The following is a 27,787-nucleotide window of genomic DNA, read 5'->3' as shown; positions in this document are numbered from 1 at the left end:
GCAACATCTTCTAATCTAGGCCTATGTTGAAGTAAATTATTTGCCTCTGATGTAAACAACAGTAAAATTAATCATCCTCATTAAGGAATAAAGCTATCCTATTACTATTAGGACTGACTGCCTTTTAAAGCCCTTGCCAAGCCAGAGAGTCAATTGGTCTAAGCTATTTACAAGATCTTGGGTATTCTATTGGAAATAACTGTATTTTTTCTCCCCCATCAGCATGGTGAGAGCTCACTGGATATTGCACGGAGATTAAAATTTTCCCAGATTGAATTAATGCTAAGGAAAGCATCGTAATCCTAGTGACCATGCCGATGGAGATATAGATAAAGTTAAAGACTGGATTCTATCTTCACTTTAGACTGTTGGTCCATGGGCCACCTGGCTGCCACCATTTTATGGGGATAATGATGATTATCTTGGTTAATGTTTTGGAAGAGCTTTTTAATTACAGCATTGTTTTCTCAATCAAGTTCACCATGGTCATAATCCCTCTAAATGTAACACTAAAGTTGTTGCTGTCTCCACTTCAGTCAGAAACTGATGTTTCAGCTAGACACAGTGGTACATGCCTGTAATCCCAGCTACTTGGGAGGCTGAGGTGGGAGGATCATTTGAACTCAGGAGTTTGAGAGCAGCCTGGGCAACAGTGAGACCCTGCCTCAAAAAAAAAAAAAAAAAAAAAAAAAAAAAGCCCTCGTGTTCCAAATGCAGTCTTTCCTGAAGAAGAGTATCAGAGTTATCTTCTGAGAAGTGTCCTCTCTTCCTAGTTGCATCACTCTTATAAAAAGACTGTCCAGTCTGTCATGCCCTAGGAGATAAACTGTTCCTCTCAGTGCCCTCTGAGTACTGAGCAGAAGAATCAAAGTATTAAATATGTACATTTGTATAGAATGGTATGTGTATGTGTGTGGGCTTAGAGATTCACATGCAAATATTCCTTTGATGAAACAACTCCAATGAAAACATCAAGTGTCAGTGGTGAGCATGTTTACACCACAGAAATTGGCAACTTGATGAATCCAAGCTTTTGTTTGTTTCCAGAAAGTTGGTTTACCAGCATACCACTAGGGATTTTCCTTTACAAATAAAAACCATCTTCGTTTGAGCAAGACTATGCAACTATGAAAATGTTTGTTTAAAAAAATCTTCATGATCTCTTTGTATATACAAGGTGATTACCAAGCTTGTTAGCTTTGTTTACTTTATGGATAAATGTAAAATATTATTGTAACTTATTTGGATAAAGTTCTTCATAAGAAACAGCTATATAATGAGGTAGGATCTGGATTATTTGTCTAAGTGAGAGATTGTGAATATCAAAATATCTGTCTCACTTCCTCTGTGAATGAGGCAAAGTAAAAATAAACTCATTTAAAAAATATGATTAAATTTTGCAAATCAAGAATGAATCTTATGTAGCTTCAGACAGAGACTAAGCCAGCCACACTGTATGTAGTAACAAGTACAGTCTAAGAATGAAAGATTTACCGTCTTTGAAAGATCTAATGAAAATCAAATCCAGCAATATATATTGAGCTGTGCACCCGCCTTTAAGGAACCTATTTTATGAAGGAAGTAGTAGTGTGTAGATATAGATTCTGAAGCCTTTAAATGTGTCGTAGTAAATTAAGATTCACTGACACTGAGCTGAGCTACCAAGTGATCCTTAGGGACAGAAAAACCATACAAGTGAACTTCACACACCAGTATACTTTCAACAATATGCTTTTGACACGCACTAATCTTGGATTTGGTTTCAGAGATTTTGCCAATGTAATTTGTAATACCAATGTAATTTACAACTGTCATCTTTGAAACTGTGTAAATAAAGTGGAATAATTTTCTGAAGAAATAATTCATGGTTTGTGAATGAGTTGTGGTGACTGTCTGACATTAACTTTGTCAAGCTTATAGGATAAAGTATACAACAATTTGTTTCATCATGCTCATGCCATTATGCAATTTTTTTCCTAGCTTAAGTTTTTGGAGGCAGAAAATTGAGCCAGAAATTTCTAGCCATTAGGTCTCCTAGCAACAAGCTGAAAACCCTTCAACAAGCTTGAACTAGAATCTAGACATTGAAATGCACACGTATACTTTATGGAATGCAGAATGCATTTATTGGAAAACTCATAAACATCCTATCACATTTTCTTCCCTGAGATCCAACTGTAAAACCTGGCCTTATTCTGAGAGTGCTTAACATATATTTCATCTAATGTAACATTGATTTTGTTGTTGTTAAAGCAGCTCAGCTTCCTGAGGTAGTGTTGTCTCTATGGCAACAAGGTGAAAATGTCTAGCTATTTTTGTCAAAGTCAACAACAATCCAGAGATTCCAGACCTCAATATCTGTCCCAATTAGTCATTTTACTTTAGTGCTCAAAATATATGGCTTATAGAAAAAAAAATTAAATGCTTTAAAGAGATTTACTTGTCTGTCAGAGAATGTCTAGTACTTTCTGGCTGTCAGGTAAAATCTACCTTTCAAAATGATAGAATATATAATAGCATATAAAACCTCTTTACCCAATGAGTACTTTAATTTACCGAAAAAAAGTAAACATCAGATTTAGTGCCAAGTACGGGCAATCTGAAAAATGTATACTAGGTCTCTGCCCTCCCTAATTCTGCCTTCATGGGTCCTAGCCCCCTCCCTCATGAGGTTGTCCTAGACCCATCAGTATCGGATGCTTCACAATACGGTCTCACACCGTCCCTGGGAAAGACTGGTCTCCTCCTGCTGCATCAGATGGATGATTTCATTGTACATACGGTGAGGAGCATCCAAACCCCAGATGAAATCCACATGAGCCCATTCAGGAATATTCTTATAGTAGATGAGGTTGGTCATTTCAGAGAGCAGCATCTTCACATCTTCTGGATTTGAAAGCCAGTCCTGACCTCCTGTCCACATTGCTGTAGGGACCGTCATATCTCTGACTCTGTACCTTACAGGAGTTGGCTAAAGAAAAGAAATAGTTCTTAACTCTAGGTAACATTTGGACTCTCAGACTCACAATTTATGTTTGAAATAAATATAATAATCATGCCATTTGCTCCGGTGAAGGGTACACAGGTGTTAAAGCCAAACAGACTCTGTTAAGAATTTCTGTTTCCACCCTTATTTTAAGGTAAAATTACTTAACATTATGGAACCTTAGTTTCTTCTGTGAATGGGGATAATATCTATAATAACTAGCTAGGTCAAGTGAGAAAACACATAAAAACACGTAATGCCTTGTACTTCGTTTTTCTTCCTATTAAATATTTTGTAAATAAATTGTTTTAAAAAATGATGCCCTGGTTCTTTTAAAAGATGATTCCGCAAACATTTCATGACACAAGAATTATATTCCACAGAGAAAAGCAAGGAACCTGCTGGGAAGGGCTCTGCATCTACACAATCTTTCTGTGATCCCAGGCAGCCTTTGAGGCAGGCCCAGCTTGACTGCATTTCCAGAACTATGGCCTATGGCACTCAGGTGACTGCAGCCAAAGAGAAGTAAAAGCTAAATACCAGCTTCAACCCTTTTCCCCGCCCCCCACTGCCACCAAATATACCAATTAGTATTACTAATTCCTGGGAACTTTCTGTATTTATGCAGTGTTAGTAGAATTAGCCTGGCCAGCTGAGCCCTTGAGATTTAATCAGCATCCAGAACTTTCCACAGAAATAGTAAAGCCCATTCCTTACTCAGGAGATCCACCACAGAGTTTTGACTCCAATCCTAGATGCTCTGGTTTCTCTTTGTGGCTCTCTAGGAATTTAGAGTTATGGCCTATTTTGGATAAGGAAAGTTGAAAAATTCTATGGGGCTAATAGTATTTTGTTGTTGTTGTCATCTTACAGGTTAAAAAGATTGAACTAAATGTCTTGACTCATTCTGAGTTTCTGTGATTCTATGATACTTTTTTGTGTGTTTGATTTCTCTTCCCTTCCACTCCCATCTTCTGGTTCCTGTTCTGTGTGAATCAATTTCTCTAGAACTCAGTCCATTAAATGTTGATAAATTAAAACCATCTTAGGGCTAGGCATGGTGGCTCATGCCTATAATCTCAGCACTTTGGGAGGCCCAGGTGGGTGAATCACTTGAGGTCAGGAGTTTGAGACCAGCCTGGCCAACATGATGAAACCACATCTCCACTAAAAATTAAAAAAAAAAAAAAATAGCTGAGTGTGGTGGCATGTGCCTGTAGTCCCAGCTACTTGGGAGACTGAGGCAGGAGAATGGCTTGAAGCTGGGAGGTGGAGGTTGCAGTGAGACAAGATTGCACCACTACACTTCAGCTTGAGTGACAGAACAAGACTCTGTCTCAAAACAAAATTTTAGAAAATTAAAAAAAAAACCATCTTAGAACAGGAATACTTTCTTTAATGACATATTTTAGGAAACAGTGAAGAAGGACCTCAAGAGAAGCAGCTGATACCAAAGACAGAGTTTGCTATCCCGGGGCACTGCACAGTTTGTCCAGTGTCCTAACATTTTACATCTAGATAGATGTATGGCAGTGGGTATTATGATGTGAGACTCTCAAAGAAGGACTAAGCTGTGTCTAATCTGCCCCTTTCAGCTTTGTCTGTATAGTAAAAATTTATTTACATTTACACTATGATTACCAAAAATCTTCAGAAGATTTTATGTTCAAAAGAGCATACCTATGCAATTCTGAATCTCCACACTTTGATTTTTAATTTTAGTTCATAGCATTAGCTACATATTTTCTTGGGTAATGTAATAACATTTAAAAAACTTTTTAACTTGGAAATTACAGATTCATTGAAAGTGTAACCAGGGAGAATGCTTATGTGCCTTCTTTTTCTTTTCTTTTTTTGAGACAGAGCCTCACTCTGTTGCTCAGGCTGGAGTGCAGTGGTGCGATCTCGGCTTACTGCAACCTCTGCCTCCCGGGTTCAAGAGATTCTCCTGCGTCAGCCTCCTGAGTAGCTGGGATTCCAGGTGCAGGCCACATGCCTGGCTAGTTTTTTTTTTTTGTATTTTTAATAAAGACAGGGTTTCACCATGTTGGTCAGGCTGGTCTCAAACTCCTAACCTCGTGATCTGCCCATCTTGGCCTCCCAAGTGCTGGAATTATAGGCATGAGCCACCGCACCTGGCTGCTTATGGATTTTCCAAGCCCTAAATTACTTTATTTTAAAGATAAAGAAATTGAAGCCTGAAAAATTAAAGCAGACTACCTCCTATTATAGAGGGTTATAGTGTAGAGGCAAAACTTACACAGTGATCCTCACTTGCTATTTAATGTTCTTTTTACTGTGCCATGAAACAAACTTACTTCCACCATCCCATTTCTTTATCCTAAAATAATCCTTCTAATATCCACCATAGACTACACTCTTCTCTTGACTAAATCTATCCCTTCTTGCTCCTGAGAATCCCAGTGCCTTGTTCAGGGAGACAACCTCACAACCTCAGAAAAAAAAAAAAGCGGGGGGGGGGCCTTGTACTCCATTGTAAAAGCAGAGAGGTTTTTTGGCTAAGCTGCGAACTTAACCATTTTCAAATGGAGTCAAACATGAACTATTATTTTCTGCTTAAATTTTCATATTTTGTTCCCACATCTAGAATAAATTGTCACTATTACTTCCCTGTCATACATTTCCAGTGCATATATTTTCAGCAGATGGTATCTGATTTTTGTACCTGATTGCATTTTTCCAGATTTTTGGTCTCACTCCCCCAGTCAAATGCCCGGAGTTCACCAGAATTCACTGCCTAAAAGGAAATAAAAATTGACAAGGTATTCAAACGTCTCAGTGGATAAGGCTGGTGGGGTGGTGGAAATGTGCCACCCAGTGTGCAATTGTGAGGGAAGCAGAGAGCAAAGGCAGAGCTGCTCTTCTATTCAATGTTGGGATAAGCCTCTCAGGAAAATGGTAAAGCAAGAATGAGGCCTTTTGAGAGAAAGACAAACATAAATTCTTGATCACTGTTATCAACTCTAGGAAGTATATCCTCATTGTACTTAATATGAGTGGTGTCCTCCATAACTCTGTGAGCTACAATGGGGCATTGTGCCCTGGAATTGTGCAATGTGGTGATCCTGGGAGATAGCGACCAAAATTTGATCCAACTTAGAATTCTTCTCTGGTTTTGATTGTACATTCACCCTCTCGCTTGTTAGCTTTCTCTCTCCCTCTCTCTCTCTCTCCCCGTCCCTCCCCGACTTCCACAGAGAGAACTCTCTCCTTTCCTCTCTCCCTCTCTCTTTCACACACACCACACGGACACACAGAGGTGTGTGTTTCCTGTAATTGCTGGTAAACCTTGCAGTGTGAAGGACTCCTGTCAATATCTCTTTGGAGAGTTAGACCCCACCTTAGCATTTTTGTTTCCACTTGACTGTATGGCTGGAGGAGCTGAAGTGAAGATATAGAAACATAATCCTCTCCAGCCACATGTTTGAGAAGTCTCACTTGGATCGTCTAAATTCACGATTTTTTTTTTTTTAGACGGAGTTTCACTCTTGTTACCCAGGCTGGAGTGCAATGGCGCGATCTTGGCTTACCGCAACCTCCGCCTCCTGGGTTCAGGCAATTCTGCCTCAGAATCCTGAGTAGCTGGGATTACAGGCACGCGCCACCATACCCAGCTAATTTTTTGTATTTTTAGTAGAGACGGGGTTTCACCATGTTGACCAAGATGGTCTTGATCTCTTGACCTCGTGATCCACCCGCCTCGGCCTCCCAAAGTGCTGGGATTACAGACTTCAGCCACCGCGCCCGGCCTAAATTCATGATTTTAAGATCCACTAAAGAAGCCCTTAGGTAAATTCTGTCCTTTCCTCCCATTTCCTGAGAAGTTTCAATGATGTAGATAAAATTCTCCATCAAAACACCATTGACAGGGAAAATGTGGCACATATACACCATGGAATACTATGCAGCCATAAAAAATGATGAGTTCGTGTCCTTTGTAGGGACATGGATGAACCTGGAAACCATTTTCAGCAAACTGACACACGAACAGAAAATCAAACACTGCATGTTCTCACTCATAGGCAGGTGTTGAACAATGAGAACACATGGACACAGGGAGGGGAGCATCACACACTGGGGTCTGTAGCGGGGAACTAAGGGGAGGGACAGCGGGGAGTAGGGAGTTGGGGAGGGATAACATGGGGAGAAATGCCAGATATTGATAATGGGGAGGAAGGCAGCAAACCACATTGCCATGTATGTACCTATGCAACAATCTTGCATATTCTTTACATGTGCCCCCAAAACCTAAAATGTAATAAAATAGAATAAAAATAAAAAATAGAAAAAATTTTTTAAAGAAACAGCATTGATGATGTTGCATTTAATCTTAGAATGAGTATGAAATCATCCCTGGGCTATCTAAAGGGTGTCCTTTGACTATTCTAGATAAAATATGAAAGGACACTTAGCAAAGACTGTAAATTCAACATTCTTACCTGGCTCCAGTGTAGAATATTTTGCACAGATGTTCCAGCAAGAGTGTGGGCAACATATACATTTGCTCGGCTCTGTAACAAAGCATGAGCATTTTTTGGGACATAGAAAAAGTTACAAGAGGTATGCCTTGTCAAGACCAAATCTCCAGGGTGTAAGACTAAGAAATGGGAACGTTATTAAATTATGAGCAATTATCTATGAAACAATAATATGGACAAGCACATAAATAAAATGGTCACTAAATGTATTGCCAGACATCATATTTTTCATTTGAGAATAGCTTCCCATCAGAGATCTGTCCTCTACTTAAAACAAAGTTAACTAGTGATATTTAGGATGAGGGCTCCAGTATTGGGCCTGTATTCAAATCCTAGCTCTACAGTTTAATTTTTAGGTGAATTTGGGTGAGTCCTTGAAGACACTAAATCTTAGTATACTAATCTGCAAAGTGGGAATATTAATAACACTCATAGGCTTGGTATAGGTAATAAATTAGCCTCGTATATAATATATGCTTATCAAATGTTTACTATAAATCAAATTATTTATCTTAAAGAAGAAAAAATTTTCAGTATTAAAGAAATGTTGCCCCAGCTGCTGAAAGTGCTGCTGGCAAACAGCCCTCCACTCTCAGCCTGCTTTGAGGATTGCTCCAGTTGCAGGGAGATACCTTGCCCAGTGTTCCCTGTTACTGGTGTGGCTACATTAAATGACTGGTTGGTCTGGTATATAAAGTCCCAGCTCTTTTTTCCTAACACGGCACAGTTCTGAAGGGTCATCCTGTATTCACACATCCCTGCAGGATCAACTAAGACTCCTATTGAGGCTGCATCACTACTTGACTTTTTCACCTACCTAATCCTGTTTCTTTTCCTTCTCTGGGTATTATCCTTAGAGCAGAGCCCAGATCATTGTGATTAATCTCCACCTGAGAGTATGCTTCCTAGCGAACCCACTGAGTGATACCAACTGGTAGCCTAAGCCAAAATGAAAGTTCCTGATGTTCCATCAAAGAACTTAAACTATAAGCTGAAAGGACCCCAGTGGAAGGTAGAGGTGGATGATATATGACGGTTCTCTCTGTTGACTAACAGGTGCTAATTGCTCTTTTAAATTTAATTCACTGTAGTAAAGCTGCTTTCAGATCTCTTCCATCTGTAATCTATGATTTAATATCTAGCAATGCCCTTATGTTAACCTTGTTTCAGTCCATACTGAAGCATTTCCCTTATTTCCTTACAATTTGGAAAGAACTGAGTCACTGGGAATATGACCTTCCTCTGAGTCTTCATTGGCATTAGCTCTCCCTCCAGGAGGGAGCCATGTGGCTCCCAGCTTTATGCTGGGATGCATTAACTAGGCTTCCACTTACCATGTTCATATTGTTGGTGTTGAATCCACCCAGAAGTAACATGATATTACTACAAATCTGATCAAGAATCATCTGGCCACAAAGGTGAATAACAAACTGTCTGAGAAATCTGGTCTGATACAGAAATTCTTTTTTGCCAAATAATCCCTGTAAAAATATGAAGTGACATGGTAGTCATTCATTACATGACAGACAGAAAAGGCGTGGCTGTAATTTAAAAGTTTATGTTTTAGGAAATTGGACTGGAAGATTTTTCAACGTGCACAGGAAATTTTCTGAGGAGTCACATACCTTGATCATCATATCTGGCAGCAACAAAAATTTGACCCCAGGGCTTTTTGCATGCTTAACAGTGGCTATGGGCGCTAAAGCAAAATACATTTTGATTTTCTGAGCCAGCTCTGGCATGGTAGAAAACGCAATAAACCCTACAAAAGAAGAAATATGTCAACATGAATGCTGAATATTTTAGAGCTCATAAAATGCATATTTTGTTTTTAACAAGATATTTTGATAATCATATATGCAATTGTATCTTACATCTCCTATAAAATTTTAAGGTCCTTATGACACTAGCATATTTGCTTTCAAGTAGTAGGTGCTCAATGAGTTAAATAATTGAATATAATGATATTGGCTTTGAGAAAATATTTATATTGAGAGGTAACTATATACTAGACACATTGCTGGGGACTACATATTTCTGAAAATGACAAGACCAGGTCTGAGGGAAGTACAAGGTGACTGATTTCAGGGATAGCTGGTGCTATATGCCCACGTTTCTTCCAAGTATACAAACCTGCTTTTCTTTGAACCTACCCATGGTGGTGCCCTGTGAATAGCCGACATAATAGATCTTTTCCTGGCCCGTTTTCTGCAAAATAAAGTTTATCACTGCAGGAAGGTCAAACCTAGCCATCTCATCATAACTACAAGGGGAAAAGACAAAGTTACATGAAAAATTATAATCAGAAACAAACAAAAGTGCTCCCCCTTCCCTGTCGGGTTTACAAACAAGCACTTGAATTACCAGCCCTGATAGCTTGATACTGTGTCCCTCACAACACTCAGAATGGATTTCTTTCAAACCTGTGATACATGGGTATCTCTGGAGTCACAAGCTATCAACGACTGCTGTTTTCTCTAGATGTCATCATATAGCAATAATCATCTTCAGTGAATATTTACCGAGCACATAACCCAACTCCTAGTGTAAGTGTTCTGTCCTACTGTTAAACAGAACAGCACAGGGCCATGCAGATTCATTTATAGGAATAGTTGTAAAGATGCTGAAGGGACCCTTCTCTGATAAAAATAAAAAGCAAGTTGAACATCAATCAGTAATTTAAATAAAAGCATTAAAAATCTTTTGTACAAACATGAGAGATATGTAAGTCAAATTGATGGTCCTTAGGTGATATGGTTAGGCTTTGTATTCTCGCCCAAATCTCATCTTGAATTGTAATCCTCATAATCTTCATGTGTTAAGGGAGAGACCAGGTGGAGGTAGTTGAATCATGGGCGTGGTTTCCCCACGCTGTTCTTGTGATACTGAGTGAGTTCTCACAATATCTGATGGTTTTATAAGGGGCTCCTCCCCCTTTTGATCAGCATGTCTTGCTGCAGCTTTGTGAAGAGGGTGTCTGCTTCCTCTTCGCCTTCTTGTAAGTGTCCTGAGGCCTCCTCAACCATGCTGAACTGTGAGTCAATTAAACGTTTTTCCTCTATAAATTACCCAGTCTTGGGCAGTTCTTTATAGCAGTGTGAAAACGGACTAATACACTAGGCTTAATAGTTTTTCTTCTTTTTTTTAAATGCTGCCTGGTCTCATCTCCTTCTGGAGTACTATTATACTATTACCCTCCTACAAGGAAATGGATCTACACTTTTCTCATTCCAATCTCAGTCACCTGATATCAACCACCATTCTCACCCTGTTAACCAGACCCAACCTTCTACATGGGAAACTCAATATTCCTTACTACTTCAACCAAAGTATCACTAGTTAATTTTAAAAAATTGGAGGATATTATGTAAGGATAATGATGACTCAAACAAAATAAATCAACCAAACACTAGAAGCCATAATTTTTTACCCCGTTCTTTGAAAGGTGGACATGTCTACCTCCATACTCGAGATTTTCATATACCTGAAAGCCCAGAACTCATCTTGGTCTATGGAGAGGGTCTTGTGTTTTCGAGACCAGGTATTTCCCCTGCTGTTCCCCATCCACACATCAAAACCAGCATCTGCCAGAATGAAGCCCAGGCTATTGTTGGGCAGGTTGGAAATCCAGTTGCTAGCGCTTCCAACTAGGCCATGCTGCAGTAACACCACAGGCCTGGAACCTGCACAAAAGAAAAAATGTCAGCTGTGTGAAATGTTCTCTCTCTTCCTTGTTACCCAATAGTGAATAAGAGCTTTCAGATCAAACAAACCTGTGTTTAAATCTTGATTCAGCTGCTTGCTAGCTTAGTTATCTTGGCCAATTACTTAACCTTTGTCATGTATCTTGATTTCCTCATCAGTAAAATAAATTTTTTGTTATGCTTTAATAAAATAGAGCACAAGAAACAGATGGCATGTTGCCTGGCAGAAAAGGAATCTATAAAGTTTAACTTCTGTCAGTTTTGTGTAATTATTATTATCAGATATGTCCAGCTCTTAAAAAATACTGAAAGTGCCCCAGTAGATGGTACAGTATGATTATTAAGTTATATGTATACCACATATATATAATGGTTTAGTAATTAAGAGACCTTCATGTCAAAAGGACCCACAAGCCAGCTTGAAAGAGCTCCCACTGTACAAATACAGAATTATCAAGCAACACAATAATGATAGTGAAGAAATATATTCCACTGAATAAGTTGAGAATGCTTAAGTCCATATAGAGACCAGTAAATGAATGAACACATAAATAATTAGAAGGGAAGGAAAAGCTGTTATTTACAGAATAATGCCAAATAGTAAATACAAGACATTGATTTATAATATAATATCAGTTAACAAATTCAGAAAGATTGAAATTATCAGTGAATGTTAAAATTAGTGAGTAAAAGTTTAAAGACAGAATATTACATATCCTGAAAGCATCTTCCCATAACTTATTTGTTAATTACAAAAGGAAAAATACTAACTTTAGAAAAATCTGGCAGATAACACCTCAACAAAGTCATGAAAGTTAATATCCATACTGGAACAAGCCAACTTATTTGCTTAATAATATGATGAAACAAGAAAGATATAACTTCACTTTCATGTTATTCCTGCCACAAATGTATAACCTGAATCACACCATGAAGAAACACCATATAAACCAAACTAAAATCTATGTCCAAAACTCTTCAAAAATGCAAAAATCAAAAAGACAAAGAAAACCTTAGGAATTCTTTGGGAAGGAGACAGACTTGATGGCCAAATGTGGTAAACGATCCTGGATTAGATTATGGACTGGGGGAGGGAAAACTATAAAGGACTTTGGGACAATTGACAAAATTTGAATACAGACTATGAATTAAATACTAATGTCAATCAACGTTTTCTAATTTTGATATATGTATTGCAGTTATAGAAGAGAATACTCTTGTTCTTTGAAAACACTCGCTGAAGTACTTACGGACAAATAGGCACAATGTTGTCTCAAATTTACCATCGAAGGTTTTGGAAAAAGTATTAAGATACACATAAGAAATGGGGTAGAGAGAATAATAAAATAAATGGGGTAAAACTGTAAACAGTTGGTAAATTGGGACAAAAGATAGGATGTCCCTTGTACTAGTCCCAGAACTTTTCCATAAATTGGAAATTACATCAAAATAAAGAATTATAAAGATATCAGTAGATAATAGAGAAGGATAAAGAGTTTTAAGAATTCTAATGTGTTCATAAATTAAGGTATACACATTATTTTGACATTAGCAAATTTGACTGAAAGATTAATAAAATGCTACCCTATTCAGAGGAATAACTACATCATGCTCTCAACAGGACTTGTGAGAATTAAATCAAATTATGAATGCAATGTCGGTACCACAGTACCTCACTTGGAAAAAGCCTGTAGTAAAAAATAGCTTTGTTGCTCTCATTATTATTATAATTCTCTACAGCAAGTGACTTTCTGAGCTTCAGCGTCCTCATTAGCAAAATGAGAACACAATTGTCCACCTCACAGGGTTTTGGCAGGAAAGGGTTAAATTGGGTACTGTGCATTAAGCACTCAGCATGCTGCTGACCTCACATCAGATGGGTAGCTCTTGTTATTATTGCTAAAAAGGGGAACCAAACACACATGCAATCTCCCTGTAGGACGAAAGCCCTTCTGCACCAAACTCATCCAGCCTCTCGACAGTCTTCATGAATTCCATCTGCCTTATTTTATCTCTCAGGTGAGAGAATGTGTAAGTCACTGAGGACTGTGAGTGCTGGGCCAGGAGAAAGGAACTCAGGGTTATTCTAGGTTTTCCTTGATACTTGGTCATTTAGTTCATCTTCTTCGCACACGGGAAAGTGACCTCAGCTGTGTTAACACAGGACAATCAAACCAAGGTCATCAATGCTCCCTCTGAGAGTCTTTAGGGCATTTCCCATGATTGAGGTCAGCTGAGTTCTACTTAGCCAAACAGTTTGTTCTTGTGATTCCCCTAACAGGAGGACTGGCTCATTTATATCATTTCAAACATCCCCTAGAGCCACGGTCTTCTATTTAAATTACAGCCAGCAGGTGTGTGTCTTAAGGGCTACACTTACACAGCTGTCATTTCTGAGGATGGCCCAGCCTATTTTCTCTCTTGATACTAAAGCCAACTAAGAGTTTTGATAAAGATAAAAAGGCTGCTACCACAAGCTTTAAGCTTTTCAGTAAACATTTTTCAGTTGTTTTCAGTATGAATTCCATTGGCTTTCTTTTTGAAGAGTTGGTGAAAAAATCTCTTTCTACTTTTGATACGGGAGATTGCCTCTGAAGAGGCACATGGGAAAAACATCAGCCACTAGAGGGAAGTATTCTGCTCTGACTGGGCAGAAGAGGCTGATCCTTTGAATCTCGAACATCTGGACAATGAATGAACAGTCTGAGTTAACAAGATGTAAGAAAACAAATTCCATCCATGACTAGGGGCTGCAGGTGACCCCCACACTTAATAATTACTAAGTTACTCTACTTCTTGGAAGAACTGTGCTTTGCCCACTCCCCTGGGATTTGTGGGGCTGTGTTCCCAGTCCATTTATTTATGCAAAATCCATAATTCATCCCACAAAGATTTATTAGCACTAGAAGGTGCTCAGCACTCAGTTACTGGTTATAGCCTTGAGCAAAGCAAATGAAGTCTCCGCACCCACTGAGTTTACACTCTGATTAGGGGGAGACAGACAATAGACAAACATACAAATATCGCATCAGGTGATGGTAAGTGCTGTATGGAAAAGTAAGCAGAGGAAGGGGCGAGAACTCAATAGATAACAAAGGGCTTCAGTTTTGAACATGGTGGCCAGGGAAGAACTGTGATCAAGTAGACCGAAAGAAGGGCCGAGGCAAGTTGCATAGACACCTGATGAAACAGTGGTCCAGAGGGAGAAATTTAAGTCCAAAGACACTGAGGTAGGTGCATGCTAGACATATATAAGGCACAGAGGGGCAGCTAGTGAGAAAAAAAGGTGGTTTTCAAAAAGCTACACATGTACAAATTAGAGTAAAACAGAACCCCAAAGTTTCTTTACACCAAAGCCTGATAGCATTTGCCCAGCATTTTCTGGTCCTAGTTAAGAACATTGGCTACAGTGGCAGAGAAACAGATCTGATTTGAGTGCAGGTTTTACAGCTCACTAGCTAGCTCTAGCACAGACATTTTGGGCAAGTTGCTTAACATCTATGAGTAGCAGTTTCTTAGGGTAATTGTGAAAATTACATGAGACTAATGCAAATAAAGCACTTATCAGTGTATCTGGCATATCAAAATAACACAAGAAATTATATGTACACATGAAAGACAATGTAGTTGCTACTATAAACACACTGCTAGAGTATTAAAAAGAATCCAGCCAAATAGAAATGAAAAATACGTATATTAGCTGAAAATCCCACATACAAAAGGGTGGCATTGTATGAACTATGGAAATATATACAAAAATTTTAAATGTGTATATAGAACTTTGTTTTTCAGAAACCCTTAGTAAAAAGCTAGGCAACATCTTAAATATTTTAAGTGCTCTTTAGAGGAGGAATACAGAGTATATGGGAGTGGGCATCAGGTGCCATCATGAAGGTTTGATTCTTATGAGCAGATGTTGTTATGGTCTGTCCCAGAAATTGTCAGTGAATATTCTAAAATGTCTGTATTGGAGGGGTTTTGGGGAATGGGTTAAGTGTTAAAATAAGTAAAAAAATAAACTTTTCTTGAAGGTGTGTTTTGAAAAGCAAACACTATATGTTTAATTGAGATAATTGGTGGTGGTGGGGAAGGATAGGATGGTGGTGACAGAGATTATGGGGGAACTGACACCATCCCTTGACCTGAACAATGGACCTCAGTCTGCACTAAGAACCCAGGCTCTCTTCTACATTCAAATTACAAGGAAGTCGTGACTACAGAGAAGAGTGCTGTGTTGTGGTGACATGGGGTGACCCATACCTGTCATCTTAGGTTGCAGTAAGCCTCGAGGAATTCTGTTAACAGAAAGGATATACCCATCTTCAGTTGTGACTTCATATTCCTCACAGGGATAGCCTTGATGTTGGATGATTTCACTCTGTGGAAAAAGCACAATTTATTTTGAGTTCAATTCTCTGTGGTTATATTCTCAATGATCCAAAGGTAAGAGTAGATTCCTTGATACTGTAAAACACAAAGTCTTTGCTTTTCCCTAGCTAATCATGTTAACTTAGAAAAATCTGCCAACCCTCTCTAGTCCTTACTTTCTTTGTCTTAATATGGAGACTGGACTAGAATTGTGGTTCTCAAAGTATGGGCCCTGGGACAAAAGCATCAGCATCACTTGGACTAATCTGTTAGACATGCAAATTATCAGGTTCCAACCAAACCTACTGAATCAGGAACTTGGAGGATTGGGCCCAGTAGTTTGTCTCTTTAGGAAATTTTGATGTACCCTAATGTTTGAGAACCACTGGATCAGAACCCTGATTCCAAAACCTCGTTTTGTATCAGAATCATCTGGGCATTGAAACATACAGAGTCTTGAGCCCATTTCAGGTTACAGATCAGGTGGTTTTAATGCAGCCAGTGGGGCACCTGTTTCACGACAACTTATGAGCATCCGTGGGCCATGCATTTCCTAAGGTTCTTTCCAGTTCTAAAACCACAGACTTAAGAGCATTGATTCCTAACATTTTCAGGTTAAAGTTCCCTTTGTGAATTCGAGAACTATAAAAATGAATATACAAACATGATTTTGCATTTAATTTCAGGTGTTTCAGATATCTGGTTGCCTATATACAAACCCCTAGCTAACTACTCTATACAGTAGTTACATGTAGACATTCTTTGGAAAACTTGCAGCTGCAAAGATATCCTAAGCATCCTCACTATTTTTGCCCATTATTATCACTCAGAGAGAGAGAACCATTTCCATCAGGGGCTGCTTTAAAAAAGAGCAAGAAGGCCAGGCATCACATGCCCAGGTAATACAAAAAAAGCATAGTCATTAGGAGAAAGCTCCTGGATTCCACTGTTTGAATTTTAACCCTGGTTCTAACACTAATACACAAACTAAGGTGTATGATTTTGAGAAATTTAGTTAAACCGTTCCTGTGCTTCAGTTCACTCATCTGTGTATTAGGAATTCTAATGGTTCATACTCTATGGGACTGTTGCAATAAATGCAAAAAGATAATGCACACATAATACTAACTGTAATCCCCAGCACACAGTAGGAACTCAATAAGCATGAACTACCACTATAATTAAAACTTAATTAACCAAGTATTATGGAATGCAGTATACATATGTGCATGTATGTGTGTGAGACACCATTGTATACTTAACCTTAAAAAATGTATAGAAGTATCTTAAATTTTAGTATGCATCAGAATTACTTAGAGGGTTTGTTAAAACACAAATTGTTGGACCCCGCTCTCAGTCTGATACAGCAGGTCTAGGTTAAATCCAAATAATTGACATCCAAGTTCCCAGGCAAAGCAGATGCTGCTGATCTGATGACTACCCTTCAGGAACAACTGTTGTTGATTATTTGGGGAGATAAGACAACTATAATATATAAACATGAGGATGGAGGACATCTGACTAGCAGTTATTGAGAGGATATGTGTAATGTGTCAGATGAGGGATGAATGATGCAAGTGAAGGAAGGAGCAAAGGAATTCTGAGCAGGAGGAGTAATATGAACAGGGCTCGTAAGGAAAGGTTTTATGGAGGAAGAATTTGAACTAGGCCTTGGTGATTGAATAGAAGTTACTCAAAAGAGCCAAGGAGATAGGGACAGGGACATGGACATCCGAGAAGAAAAAGAACTAAAAATGCTGCAAACATTGTCTATAGGTGGCAAGATGGTCAACACACTATACTTGGCAGGATAGTTTATGCAGGACAGTGAAGGATTTGTCCCATCCACGGCAGTGCTGTCAGTAGATAACCCTTGGCTGTTATCTTCTGCAGGAGTGGTCTCAGCTGTAGAAAGCCACCTGCTCCAAGTTCACATCCCTTTTGGCCACATCCAGTGACTGACCTGTTTGCAGTCTAAAGGCCTGGTTATCTCAGCCCAACATAGGACATCTCTGAAGAGCAGTTTTAACCCCAGAGCTCATCATGGGGTTAAGTGAGGCTGTTTTGGAGTCTGTATCCCAACTTGATTTCTCTCTTCACTTACTCCTGATTCTGTACCTCCTTTCCACAAATGATGATTCTCCTTAATAAACATTCTGTATGAATTTTGCCTCAGAGTCTGTCCCCCAGAGAATCCATCCTGGAGCAAATATTTATTCAAAAAATTGAAACATAATGCAGCAAGGTGAAGTGGTGTTGTAGAAGGTTATTTACAACCTTGGGAAATTCTTCATGATATACATTGTTAAGTAGAAAAAAATGTTGGAAAACAGTAAGTTGTGCATGACATTTCTTTGTAGGGAAACAAAGTCACAGTTTTAGAATGAAGATAAAGACATGACAAAGCAGTTAGTTCTGGGTGCAGACTACATTGGTGACTGTTCTTTTCTATTTTTAAAATTTTCTATAATAAGCATATTTTGCTTTTGTAATAGTATTTAAAAAGTCAATGTTTAAAAGATCATTCCGATATATGCTGCTTTCAGCTCCTTGAATTTGGTATTAGCTGCTTCAGCTGTCCTATGTGCTGACCTTTTTGCTATCACCCTCTCAAGTAATTGCTATTTATCGCTCAGATTTCAGGCTTTGAAACCTTTCTTGAGCAAAGCTTTCCTAAGATTTCTGGATTAGTTCTCCCTATTTTATGTTTTCTTCTTTTATCTCATTGCTCTTATCATTATTAATTGAGTATTTGTCCTTCCTGCTGGACTATAAGCTCCATAAAGTCAGGGCCTTTGATATTCTTAGAGCTCTCTAACCTTAGTGCGTAGCACAATATCAAGGACCTAGTAGGAGCTCAATAAACACTTGCTGAAAAAATACATGCATAAAGCCAGTTATTTATCAAAGTGTAAGATAGATCATAATTCATATAGTTGTGCATACAGAGTCAAACCAATGCAGGACAGGTGAGCTCCAAAATTGGAGCTTACCTTGGGAAGGCTCTTGGCTTTGCCCAGGAAAGAATTCAAGGGTGAGCCAGTAATGTTAGTAATCTTCTACTGAGTGGTACTGCTTCTTGAAAAGCAGGCCTAATTCAGGCAGTGCTCCCAGAGTCAGCAGTATATGGGCTATTTATGCCCACTTATAACTACTTTTAATTTCATGGAAATTAACGGGCAGTTTATTTAGAAATCTCTAAAAAAGGCCCAGTAATTTTGGGCCATTGCCATGGAAAGGGTAGTAACTTGTGGGTCATTGCTATGACATTTGTAAACTGTCATGGTGCTGGTGAGAGTGTCTTATGCTAATGAGCAGCCAGGGCAACTAGAGGATGCCTTCCAGGCCATCTGCTGGTTCTTGCTGTTTTTTTCTTTTTTTTTTTTTTGCCATGTGAGGTCTTCCTGGAGCGGATGGTGTTATCTGATGAAAACCAGTGCTCCAGTTCACATTCGCACTTTGTTCTTGACCAACCCAAACCAGATTCTTTCCTTGAGCACCTGTTGGCTTGGCTTTTTATCAAACCACACCCAAGAATTGTGGGTGGAGTTCTTTTTTTTTTTTTAAGAAAGGAGAGAAGGAAAGAAAAAAAAGGAGTGAAGGAGAGGAAGAAAGAGAAAGAAAGGGAGAGAGAACGGAAATGTTGCTTTATTCTAAAAATTGGTATTGAAAACCTCTTTTCTGCCAATAATTGTGCTTAATAATGGCTGATCAACATTTCATTTAAACCTATGAATAGGTGTGATGTGGTACTGACAAGAATGTATATTTTGCGTATTTAAAGTGGAGAGCTCTATAAATGTTTATTAAGTTAACTTGTTCCGGATCTGAGTTCAAGTCCTAGATATCCTTATTAATTTTCTGTCTTATTGATCTATCTAATATTGATGTTGAAGTCTCCCAGTATTGTTGTGTGGGAGTCTAGGGAGTCTAAGTCTCTTTATAGGTCTTATGTATCTGGGTGTTAGGATCGTTAGCTCTTATTGTTGCATTGATCTTTTTACCACTCTATCTTTGTTGCTTTAAAATCTATTTTATCAGATGCGAGAATTGCAACTCCTGCTTTTTATTTATTTATTTATTTTTGCTCTCCATTTGGTTGGTAAATGTTTCTCCATCCCTTTGTTTTGAGTCTTTGTGTATCCTTGCATGTGAAATGGGTCTGGATGTAGCATACCGTTGGGTTTTGGCTGTATCTTTTGATTGGGGGATTTAGTCGATTTAAATTTAGGATTATTGCCATTTGATGTTAATTGGCTGTTTTGTCCATTTGTTGATGTAAATTCTTTATGTTGATGCTCTTTGCTTTTTGGTATGTTTTTAGAAAGGCTAATACTGGTTGTTCTTTTCTATGTGTAATGCTTCTTTTGAAGCTCTTGTAAAGCAGGCCTGGTGGTAATAAAATCTCTGAGTACTTGCTTGTTCATAAAAGATTTTATTTTTCCTTCAGTTGTGAAGCTTAGTTTGGCTGGATATGAAATTCTGGGCTGAAAGTTCTGTTCTTTAAGGATGTTGAATATTGGCCCCCACTCTCTTCTGGCTTGTAGGGTTTCTGCTGAGAGGTCTGCTGTAAGTCTGATAGGCTTCCCTTTGTGGGTAACCCGACCTTTCTCTCTGACTGCCCTTAGTATTTTCTCCTTCATTTCAACCCTGTTGAATCTGACAATTATGTACCTTGGGGTTGCTCTTCTTGAGGAATATCTTTGTGGTGGTATCTGTATTATCTGGGGTTGAATATTGTCCTGCTTTGCTAAGTTGGGAAAGTTTTCCTGAATAATGTCCTGAAGAGTATTTTCCAGCTTGGATTCATTCTCTTTGTCGTATTCAGGTACACCTATCAAACGTAAATTAGGTCTTTTCACATAGTCCCAGTTGGCTTTAGTCTACAGGCTTCTGAAACCCCAACAGTGTGTTGGTGCTGGGTATACCCAGTGGGTGGGGTCCAGGAAGATCATCTCTATCTGCCACTACAGAGATTCCCCTCACCTTCAAATCAGAGGAATATGTGTGGGACAGTCTCAGGACCAGATGATGGCTTCTGAGGACTGCCACCAATGAGCTAACTACCTAGACACACCACCTAATTGTTGGAATGGTCAAAAGAAACCTAATATTCAGCACCGTGCAGTTATGGCCTGTCAGTTTTTGAACCCATACAAGGAAGCTTCTGTAGAAAGGATCTTAAATCAGTATAAATACATGTTAAAGTTCCATTTCTGAGGGTATACTAGCTAAATCTGTGGAACATGGACATTGCACATGATCATCTTACTCATCTGCAAGTAGCCTCTCCTCTTTCTCATCTGGGAGGGTTTACTGCATAGTGTTTATAATTACAGACTTTGTGTTTAGGCGGTCCTGAATTTAAATAGTACCTATGCTATTACATTGGTGCAGCCTTGTTCAACTTGTTTAACTTATTTCATCTCAGTTTCTGAACTTAAAACATGTGGATAATCATATCTAATGCACAAGGAAGTGAAACTGAAATAGAATAGTAGCTCTCCAGCTTGTATCACAATGCCTGCTGTGGGATCAGTGTTACCATAAGGTGGCCATTATTAAAACCCAGCTTAGAATTTGAAAGACTTAAAAAAAAAATCCTGGTAAACCTAAAGAGATGCATTGTCATTTATGCATTTTACTCATAGGAGCTTCTCTGTAGCACTAGCTCGGGGTCCTTTTATTGCTATTAAGTGAAGTAGCAGTCTAAAAACAGGATAAGAAGAGTAGAATAGAATAGTATAAGATGCTACTAGAAGTGGGTCCTCTGATAGCAACATGCAAAGACTGACACATTTACAATATGGAAAAAAAGGAAAAAAGAACAAAAAATACAGACAAAATGAAAATAATCAAGGGACTGAGATTAACTTAAAAGGCCTCAATTATTTCTCCACTCATAGAATGAACCAAAGTGTTCAAGGAAAAGTTAAATTGTGTTTGAAGCCCAAAGGGATTAAGTCATGTGCCCAAGTTTGCTAAATTTGTCTGAGGAGACCCCTGGTCTACTGACACCCAATTTAGCATTCTTTCCAGTACAATGTGCTACTTCATCACTATGCTCTTCTAGTGTGAATCACCAACATGTATAAATATAATACATAATGCAAATAATACACAGATACAAACATTAACATGTAAAGTACCTCATTTCCCAAAAATCCCAACTTACAATATTCATGAATGCTTCTGGGTCCACAGCTTTAGTTGGCATATGTACTGAATTCACACTTTTCTGGAACATATATGCCACCAGAATCAGAAGCCACATCTCCATTCTGTGTGAGACAATCCACTCTTTTGACAAGATTTCCAACATGATCCAACATCTGCATTTATTTTTTCCTGCCAACATAACAACTCATTCTAAAGTAAGAATAATCTGTAGGTTTAAAAACTCACATATTTTCTGGCTGCAATTCCTTCTCCCAATTCTGAAGCAAATTAAGCAAGCTTGGTTGATAGGGAAGGGAGAACACAAAGTAGGCTGGAAACATTGCCTAGAATGTCCCAATACCATCTGGCTCCTCCCATTCCTCCCTCACACAACTTGTAATTCCTGATCCTTCAGCAGGTGTATAGAACTTTCTCTGATCCAACCTGGAGTTTTATGCGTGTGATACAGTTCATAAAAACCCCTGTACTTAATCACCAGGTAATAAAGACTATCGGGAACCTCTTTCCTTCCACTCCTAGTTTTTATCTTTCTTTGATAGATAGCAGAAGATGGAGTCTGCAGAAAGCACTATAGTCATATTCTGGGACTTCAATGATCACTGTTATTTGGCTAAAGATAAGTGTTGTGATAAGTACTTTATTTAAAATATCTAAAATTTTATGGACATTTTCTATTTTTAGGGATGGATGAGAACATTAATTAGAAGAAAACAAGTCTTCCACGTTAAGCCCGTTTCTGTCTACTTCAATTAAATAGATAGACACAAACTTTTTATTTTAGGTTGTAATCACTAGTTAATTGCTGGAATATCGATTAGATTATCTAGTAAATAAATTGCCAGCTATTGTTTAAAATAATGGGTTGTAGCCTAGTTATTTTCATGAACTAAATGTCCAGTTCAATTGACTATGAGGCAAATGTGAGCAATTCCTTAGCATACTAATAACTGAGCAGGCCAGGAATGTTAATTTATTTGTCATTTTAAGAAAAGCATGTGTTAGAAGTTAAAACAGTAAAGTGAAATATTTATTTATTATATCAATTCTTCAAGGCTGAGCTAACAGCAGCCACATCAATATTCAGATTTTTGGAATGTGGTGGGTGAAGGAGCCAGATGCTGAAACTGGAAAGATGAGTCTGTGAGAACACATGTGCCCACATGAGTCAGCCTCCTCCGCTCTGGGCTGGTTGCATGGGTGTGAAGAGGTAAGCCTGCATCCTTATCTGGACCAGTGTGAATGTCGCTAGCATAGCTAATTTGATGCCTGCTGGAGGAGCCATTTGACCTAATTAGAAGAGCAGAGAGAACACTTATCCAACACTGCAGAGCCCTGTGTCTTCAGCGACCCATGAGTTCTCCCTCAAGGCAGGCAAGATGAGATTTCAGAAAAGAATGTGGGCTCCCATCACTCACATTTTAGGATTTGTAAATGTTATATAGCCAGAAAAAAAGATCTCATTCCGCTTTCACTTTCAGAAATATGAAGACACATTAAATGACTTGCCAAATACTGCCTTGCTAGATTATGGCAAGGCCAGAACTGAGATTCAGATATTTTAATTTGCTGTTCAGCATTATGACTACATGGAAAAATACGTAAACTCTGATGTCCTCTGCTCCATCAAAGATGAAGCCTAACCTACCATCAGGAAGCAATTATATCAATCTCTGTGAACTGTCTCTTTAAAAAGTTATCTTCTGGATTTAAAATTTGGAATAATTCCCAATGATGTCATTATGAGTTTGGCAGGTACTGTCCACTCAACTGCTGCAATACGTTCAGATAAAATCAACTCCCACATTAGATTAATATGCTTGTGAATACTGTAGAGACTTTTTTAGAAGAGAATTTATGGCAATAAACTGATTGGTTCAACCCCCTACCCCAAAATAACTCCGTCCCTCCCTCCCTCCTTTCTTTCTTTCTTTCTCTTTCTTTCTCTTTCTCTTTCTTTCTTTCTTTCTTTCTTTCTTTCTTTCTTTCTTTCTTTCTTTCTTTCTTTCTTTCTTTCTTTCTTTCAACTTTCTGTAGCTGTAGCTGGCCTCCTTAGGTACTAAGTATATTGCAGGGAAAATAGAATTAAGTTTGGCTCTCAAATTCCTGGGTAACTTTACAAGGTCATAACTGTCATTTTGGAAGCAGGCAAAGCCATATCCCAAGTCAGCTCAAAAAGCAACAATTTGAGCAAATTTTACAACACCCTTGCTACCTTGCAATCCCCAGCCTGTGGAGAGTATCAGAGACATTATAAAAGAGATGGGAGTCTATGTGTGCCATATGGCCTCCCACTTCAAGGTGCTGATCTTGAGAGATTTCTTTTTAAAGGCTTCTATCTAGGAACTCTGTGACCTTTGGAAATGGGTTTTTGTCATCTGAGTACATAAAGAAGTAGGGTCTGAAGTATCTGGACTTCTTAAAATGAAAAACATTGATCTCCCTTAATATACACTATCTATAAATTAATTAAATATCAAAATACAGAAAAACAACAGGTCAACTAGAATAAACATTAAGAAAAAGCTTTCTAATTAAAAGTGAATGAAAATCAGCCTGTGGCCCTACACATTCATATGCCGTGTGTAAAAATTATAAAAACCAAAACAGCTAAAAAACCAAACAAATAAAATGGTATATTAAAAAAAATCACCATAAGAATAAGAAAAAAGAGAAACACCTTGAAACTGTAAAAACAAAAACATTCCCTAACCCAAAGGAAAGAGGTAGGAGAAAAGAATACATGTCAAGATCAGCCTCAGAAACTTCCACCCTTTATGCAAAGTACCCAGTAAAGTTCACCTCAAATTGGCTAAGCAAGCCCCTTTTACATTTTATTTGAACCATGCAGTGTAAAAAGATAACATTTGCCTTCCTCTTTTAGATATGAGGTCAAACTATCAAGGGTTAGCTCTATTTGGACATGAGAAATAATTCCTCTCAAAAATTTATGAAACAGTAAAAAAAAAAATTGTAGAGCTTCTAAAAATCCTGGTTCAAGTGAGGATTCAAGAGTCACAATGTACTATTAATGTGACCCAATTTATGCCCACAGTTTGTGAATATCCCTGGTAGTATTTATGTGCTGAAATATATTTTTCCCCACATTTGCTTGGCTTTATAATACATAAAGATCAAATCCCAACAATTGTTTCTAAACACTTTTAAGTTACATGATGTTTTTGAGAAGCTGACAAAAACAAGACTGTCTCCTCAGAAATATATACATTTGCGTTTCTATGCAAAATTTCATAACTTTTCAAGGGACGCAAGGTCCTCTTGCATTTCTTCTATAGAGCCCTTGGGTTTGATGTGGTTTGGCTGTGTCCTCACCCAAATCTCATCTTAAATTGTAGCTTCCACAATTTCTATGTGTCCTTGGAGGAACCTGGTGGGTAGTAATTGAATCATGGGAACAGGTCTTTCTCATGCTGTTCTTGTGATAAGTCTCATGAGATCTGATGGTTTTGAAAATGGGAGTAGTTTCCTGGTACAAGCTTTCTTCTCTTGTCTGCTTCCATGTGAGATGTCCTTTTCACCTTCCATCAAGATGGTGAGGCCTCCCCAGCCACATGAAACTGTAAGTCCAATAAGCCTCTTTCTTTTGTAAATTGCCCATTCCTGGGTATGTCTTTATCAGCAGTGTGAAAATTGATATAGTAAACTGGCACCAGTAGAGTGGGGCACTGCTGAAAAGATATCTGAAAATGTGGAAGCAGCTTTGGAACTGGGTAACAGACAGAGGTTGGAACAGTTTGGAGGGCTCTGAAGACAGGAAAAGGTGGAAAACTTTGCAACTTTGTGGAGACGTATTGAATGGCTTTGACCAAAATGCTAATAGTGATATGGACAATGAAATCCAGGTTGAGGTGGTCTCAGATGGAGATGAGGAAATTGTTGGAAACTGGAATAAAAATGACTCTTGCTATATTTTAGCAAAGAGACTGGCCGAATTTTGCCCCTGCCCTAGAGGTTCATGGAACTTTGAACTTGAGAGAGATGTTTTAGGGTATCTGGCAGAAGAAATTTCTAAGCAGCAAAACATTGAAGAGGTGAGTTGGGTACTGTTAAAGACATTCCATTTTAAAAGGGAAACAGCATAAAAGTTCAAAAAATTTACATCCTGACAATGTGATAGAAAAGAAAATCCCATTTACTGAGGAAAAATTCTAACCAGATGCAGAAATTTGCATAAGTAAGGAGGGGCCAAATGTTAATCACCAAGACAATGGGGAAAATGTCTCCAGGGCACGTTAGGGACCTTTGCAGCAGCTCCTCCCATCACAGGCCTGAAGATTTAGGAATGTAGTCCAAAACTAATTAGGACTAATACAGGCTTCATGGGCTCAGCCAAAGAACCAGAGGTTGAAAGGCACTGCTAATCCAAGTTATTGCCTACATGTAACTCAAGGACCTCTCATCTTTAAACTCCATTCGTGGTTACTGAATTTTGCTATTTGGGTCTTAGATTGGTGACTCTAAACCAGTGTAAGGTTTATAACTCTGGTATTATCAGTTTAGTTTTCTAACATATCTTCAAAACGCAGGCTAGGGAATGTATACGCACATACATTTTTAACTAAAGCACGTTCAAATCACTTTTGATTATTTTGTGAGGCCATTTGTGATAGTTAAAGACACTTTAGTCATAGCAGAAACCGGGTAGGAATTAGAATGAGGAAGTTGCAGGGCTGCATCCAGGAATCCCAAGCAATGCCTTCACCAGGGGAGATTTCTGCTTAGCAGGGGTGAGTTCTCAGGCTTCTCCACGGTCTGACACAGTGTCCACCAGGCTGTCACCTCCCTTGCTTTACTTCCACACTCACAAAGCAACCTCTTGGGTTATAAGAAATTGGTCATTTGTTGTTCTGGGTAATTTGAGAAACTAGAAATAAGCTACATTGGAATAGGGACATACGGTATTTTGGCTACTGTGCTAGGAATAGCCTCTCCTGTAAATAATTCCATTACTGGTCTGGCTCCTATGTTAAGATAACCTGATTGTCTTTGGGTGTCATTGTAAAAGTTTATTTGCTGCCTATTATCTGGTTGGGAGATATTGCAAGGCTGCCAGCCACGAGATGCTTTCTCACCAGAAGGCATCTTTGCCACCCTCTGCTTGGTCACACTACCACCTTGTCTTCCATTTTAAACCTGAACTTAGCTGGGTGTCTGAGTGAGTCTGCATCTGAGAATGTTCTATTCACAAAGGAGTTGTTATTATTCATTCAGTCCCATTTCCCTTATTCAAATGACAAAGTCTTAGTTTCCAGAGTGAGGCTTTATACTTCGCCACTACCTAACAATCTCACAAATTACCCTCTGTTAGATATTGCTTATTTTCTGCAACTTTGTGCTCTTGCAGACATTGAGTTCCTAATACAAGAATTCTTCCTTATTGTCTGGAATCTATATCTCATAAACCGAAGGTATAAATTGGGTCACACATTAACAGTACTATCTAGGCTGAGAGCAGTGGCTCATGCTATAATCCCAGTACCTTGGGAGGCCGAGGTGGGTGGATCACCTGAGGTCAGGCGTTCAAGACCAGCCTGACCAATATGGTGATACCCTGTCTCTACTAAATATACAAAAATTAGCTGGGCATGGTGGCACGTGCCTGTGGTCCCAGCTACTCAGGAGGCTGACAGGTGAATCACTTGAACCCAGGAGGCAGAGGTTGCAGTGAGCTGAGATTGTGCCACTGTACTCCAGCCTGGGTGACAGAGCGAGACTCCATCTAAAAAAAAAAAAAAAGTCAGTATATTCTGACTCCTGAATCCTCACTTAAAGCAAGATTTGGAGAAGCTCCAAAATGTCCCCAGGGGTCCCCATCTCATGTCTCACGTTGTTCACAACAAGCACAGGCCAGTGGATGTTGCTGCTGCTCTGCTGGACGTACGCTGCTTCCTCTGGATCAATGGGGCAGTCCCCTTCTCCTGGGGGACATCCATGCTCATTTCCACTTTTCCTCGAGTCTACTGTCTCCAGATAGACATGCTGGGAATGCCCTATGTGTCTGGCTTTCCTGTCACAGAGGAACTACTAGAACA

General features: G+C 38.7%; 2 protein-coding genes across 2 annotated transcripts in view; one reads left to right on the top strand and one right to left on the bottom strand.

Annotated features, from left to right (window-relative positions):
* The window catches only part of ANKRD22 (ankyrin repeat domain 22), a 32,973-nt gene extending 29,668 nt beyond the window's left edge, over window positions 1-3,305 (top strand). The window contains exon 6 of the mRNA XM_002756375.6: window positions 223-3,305. Within this exon, the coding sequence (XP_002756421.1) occupies window positions 223-300 (78 nt within the window). The 3' untranslated portion in view covers window positions 301-3,305. The remainder of the gene's footprint in view (window positions 1-222) is intronic.
* LIPM (lipase family member M) lies at window positions 2,104-22,006 on the bottom strand. Its single transcript, XM_002756374.4, has 9 exons — window positions 21,733-22,006; window positions 15,450-15,567; window positions 10,970-11,168; window positions 9,639-9,748; window positions 9,111-9,247; window positions 8,820-8,966; window positions 7,447-7,518; window positions 5,673-5,744; window positions 2,104-2,971 (listed from the first exon to the last, which is right to left on the bottom strand). Exons 1-9 carry the CDS (start codon window positions 21,913-21,915, stop codon window positions 2,702-2,704), a joined length of 1,308 nt encoding a protein of 435 aa, XP_002756420.1. The 5' UTR covers window positions 21,916-22,006; the 3' UTR covers window positions 2,104-2,701.
* Window positions 22,007-27,787: the final 5,781 nt, after the last annotated feature.

The sequence above is a fragment of the Callithrix jacchus genome, chromosome 12 (genome assembly GCF_049354715.1).
Source record: "Callithrix jacchus isolate 240 chromosome 12, calJac240_pri, whole genome shotgun sequence".
Taxonomy (NCBI): Eukaryota; Metazoa; Chordata; class Mammalia; order Primates; family Cebidae; genus Callithrix; species Callithrix jacchus.
The sequence above is the reverse complement of the archived record's forward strand: the minus strand, read 5'-3'. Positions and strand labels throughout refer to the sequence as shown.

What these genes read in the sequence shown, in the direction of transcription:
- LIPM (XM_002756374.4), bottom strand. Translation starts at nt 21,915, where the DNA reads ATGTTGGCAGGAAAAAATAAATGCAGATGTTGGATCATGTTGGAAATC. An exon ending in GATGAGTTCTGGGCTTTCAG is followed by an intron (nt 9,749 to 10,969) that starts GTATATGAAAAT and finishes TTCCCCTTGTAG; the next exon opens with TTATGATGAGATGGCTAGGT. An exon ending in ACACCAACAATATGAACATG is followed by an intron (nt 7,519 to 8,819) that starts GTAAGTGGAAGC and finishes GCTTTGTTACAG; the next exon opens with AGCCGAGCAAATGTATATGT.